Source organism: Syzygium oleosum, unplaced genomic scaffold (genome assembly GCF_021117445.2).
Source record: "Syzygium oleosum isolate NSW1041296 unplaced genomic scaffold, Sole_v2.1 Sole_v2.28, whole genome shotgun sequence".
In the NCBI taxonomy this organism is placed as follows: Eukaryota; Viridiplantae; Streptophyta; class Magnoliopsida; order Myrtales; family Myrtaceae; genus Syzygium; species Syzygium oleosum.
This window is the reverse complement of record NW_026607512.1, coordinates 1,509,524-1,513,325: the sequence shown is the minus strand read 5'-3', so window position 1 is coordinate 1,513,325 and position 3,802 is coordinate 1,509,524. Positions and strand designations below refer to the sequence as shown.

Here is a 3,802-nt window from a genome sequence, read left to right as displayed (position 1 = left end):
AGCTACTGCCACTGTGACGTCCCCGACGTCCGTACGTCACTGTTCACCACCGTCCGTACGGTGTCCCCGTACAGTGTCCGTACGTCGCCGTCCGTACACCGCCATCCGTACGCCGTCGCCGGGAACGCCGCCGCCGGTTCCACTGTTCACCAGTGATCGGCCGCCGTTCCTCGTCGTCGTGACCTTGGATTAAGTGAGTAAAATTCCTAAACCCGGATTAGAACTGATAGTGCATTTTTTCTGGACTGGTTTAGGAATACTAGTACATGCTGAGAGGAATTAGTGTACCGATTGGTAGGAATTATTATCGGGAAAAATGTAGTGGATCAATAAGAATTTATTGGGGAGAGTAATTGGATTGATTGGCCAATTTAGGAGCCCATTGGTGGAATTGCCGGGTATGTCCGGGTTGACTGATTGTATATGTAATTCGTGCTTAATTGTGATTGATTGAGTACTGTTATGTCGCATGTGGTGTGGCTGATTTTTGTGGAGTGCGACTGGCCACTGTTTGGCTTGTAATTAATTATTGAATTGTGAATCGCACATCGGGCCATGTGGTATTAATTGGGCCAATTGAGCACGTGTTATGATATTGAGTGTTTGAATTTCATTGGTGCTCATGGTGCATTGCATTGCATAACATGGACACGCATTATGTATGCCTAGTGTGAGGCATGTGGGGAAATTGTGCGAGAATGCGTGCCTGCCATGAGTGTGTGATCACCCAAAATACCCTGAAGCGTCATACGCTGGGTTCGAATAATAATGAGTTGCGTGATCACCTAAAGACCTTCGGGTCGTGACCTTCGGATCGATACCGTCCTCATGCACTTTGAAGCAGGACGATGCCCGGTACATCCGGAAGACGACCATCCTCATGCACTTTGAAGCAGGCTTTGGTTCGTAAGGAGATCAGTGTTGCACCTCATACACTTTGAAGCAGGCTAGAGACACTAGGCCAGATCGGTTGCTGCGCCTCATGCACTTTGAAGCAGGCTAGACGCACCGGGCCGTGAATGTTGTTGACTCGAGTCGTCGTAATAAATAATAAATTGGGCGATTGCCAATGTGGGCCAATGGGCCGGGAAATGCACGTGACCTGTCGACGACATTTGCATGCATGAACATGCATGGACTGGCATGCGAGTGTGTGAGACTCGGTACATGAGCATGTGATTGGCGTACGTGTGGTAATGTGTGCCACGTACGTGCCGTGATTATTATATATTGAACTGCCTAACTTGCAGGGTCAGAGAATTATTTGATTGTTGTTGCATTATAGTTTCAAATATTTATTTCCGGTCAGGAGATTGCATGCTAGCCTAGCCTAGGTTTAGGGGTTGAACTCATTGAGATTCGTCTCACGGTTGTGTAAATCGAAACTTTTCAGACCCCCAGCCATAACGATGCCGAACCTGCCGCTTTTTGGAATACATGTACAGATACACTAGTATACCAGTACCTACCCCGCAGGAAATGGGGAATCATACGTAAGATACCGGTCCGTGGTGTTTATAAATGTGGGAGAGTACTTTCATCAGACCCAGGAGTACGTGGCATGGTGCTTACGAGATGCAGACGGAAACCTAGGGCAACCCCTTAGGACTTTTGATGTGCCGATCGACCAAAATGGATTGATGATTCCACGGATGGCTGATGGTGAGATAGTCAATCCTCAGGATGTGTATGACGTAGACGGCGTGGATGAGCCCATGCATGGGGAGCCTCAAGTAATTGTCGAAGATCCTGATCAGCTCGAAGATGAAGAAGAGGAATTTGAAGACATGGACATAGATGATGAGGAAGAGATTGGAGAGGTCGCCGAGGTAGGGTCCGATGTGGAGATAGGAGCTGAGGAAGATGACGAGTTAGGTCTTTATCTGGACCCAGAGTTAGAGCTAGATTCGGAGGACGAGAGGATCGCAGCCGAGGATGAGCGAGCACAGGCCATGGATTCGGAGGAGTCTTCAGAGGAACCATTGGGCGATTCATCGGAGTCCTCATACCCTGACTGGGAGCCCTAGAGCAGGCCGGTACCCTGGGAAGCGAAGACCGTCTCTTTTGAATAGCGTTCATACCCTAGTTAGCCTAACCACATGTGCCACTTACCCTTTTTGATATAGTGGCAGTTGACTGCTATAGGTTTTTGGAGTTGTTCAAAAGGATAGTGTAAAAGGGGTTTTTACTATAAGAGTACAAGTGTATATTCTTGTTTAATGGCTGTTCTACCTTGGTCTCACATATGTTGTTTTGTACGGGTGTGTGTGTCTATATATATATATTTATGTACGTTGTTTCCGCATGTGCCTTATCTCTGATTGGGTATTGGGTCAGCGACGCATCCTGGGAGCGTTGCATCACAAACGACCGGAGGTGGGATGCTCGCACCTGGTTGGGTACGGGGCGTGACACAAATATGCAATGACATGATATATACAAAGACTATATGAAATGCCTAATAATGATGCATTATTATGCATGAACTAAAAGACCATAAATGCAGACTTAATTAGCATCCAACCTATTATAATCATTTTGACATTTTCATGTTTAATTAATATGACAAGATGCAAAAATACCCCCGAAGACATTATCTATATCCGTGTGCTTGAAAATGATAGACCTATTCATGAAGACCTCGCCCTTCGATGGACCTATCCATGTACAATTCTCTTTATACTGTAGGGATAATGACAAATGGTCTTAAATTTTGGCTCAATGTGTAATGTAGTACCTGAACTTTAGCTCAATGTGCAATGCGATCCATGAACTTTTAATTTGTTCAATGTGGTCTATGAGCTTTTGGTAAATATTCAACTTAATCCTTGAACTATTTGAAAATATTCAATATTGTCATTTCATTAATTTAACTTCAAAGACAATATTGAACATTTTCATATAGTTTAGGGACTAAATTGAACATATACGAAAAGTTCAGGGATCGCATTGCATATTAAACTAAAGTTCATAGATTATTGGTGTCATTTTTTTCTATTACGTAATCTGAAAGGTATCTTGATCTTCTGCTTTTCGTCGTCCCGGAGGTAGAAGATGGTGGGTAGGGCTGAGCAGAAAGGTTTCAGCTGCATCAGCGAGGTCTCACACCAGAAGAGCTAAGCAGAGCTCTCCTTTTGGGTCCGGGCCCATCTCGTCACTTTCTGGTAGATTTTATGGATGCATTGGGTTGTGTTCATCTTGGGTTCAAAGGCAAACCTTATACTTGGACAAATAGCAGAGAAGGCTTTGCAAGTGTTCGGAAAAGACTTGATCGAGCAGTTTGTTCGACATCATGGTGTGAGAAATTCCCTCGAGCAGGGGTTGTCCACTTGCCGGTGGTAAACTCGGATCATTCTCGTATTTTGCTGAATTCAACTTCTAATGAGGATAACTCGAAACGTCCTTTTAAATTTGAAGCTGCATGGCTACGGGACTCAACTTGTGTTAATGAAGTGGAAAAGGCTTGGAACAATAATGTGGTAGGCAATTCATTAACCCATGGCATAGGAAGCTGAAATCGACAGAAACAGCTCTCAAAAGGTGGAATAAGGAGCATTTTGGTATTTGCCAACAACGCCTCAAGGAATTGATCGTAGCACTTGATTCCATTCAAAGTGATGATTAGAAGATCATAGCAGGAGGGAAAAAGAAATCAAGGTGGCTATTAACAAGCAATGGGAGAGATTGGAGATGATATGGAAGCAAAAATCGCGACAATCATGGCTTCAGGAGGGTGATCGGAATACCAAATTCTTCCATCTTTCTACAACCATCAGAAGGCGCAAAAATTATATCCTCGCAA

General features: G+C 44.5%; 1 protein-coding gene across 1 annotated transcript; it reads left to right on the top strand.

Moving 5' to 3' along the window:
* The first annotated feature begins 1,652 nt into the window (after positions 1–1,652).
* Positions 1,653–2,027, top strand: LOC115675275 (uncharacterized). The gene has a single exon (XM_030597871.1). It carries the CDS (start codon positions 1,653–1,655, stop codon positions 2,025–2,027), a length of 375 nt encoding a protein of 124 aa, XP_030453731.1.
* The last annotated feature ends 1,775 nt before the right edge of the window (positions 2,028–3,802 follow it).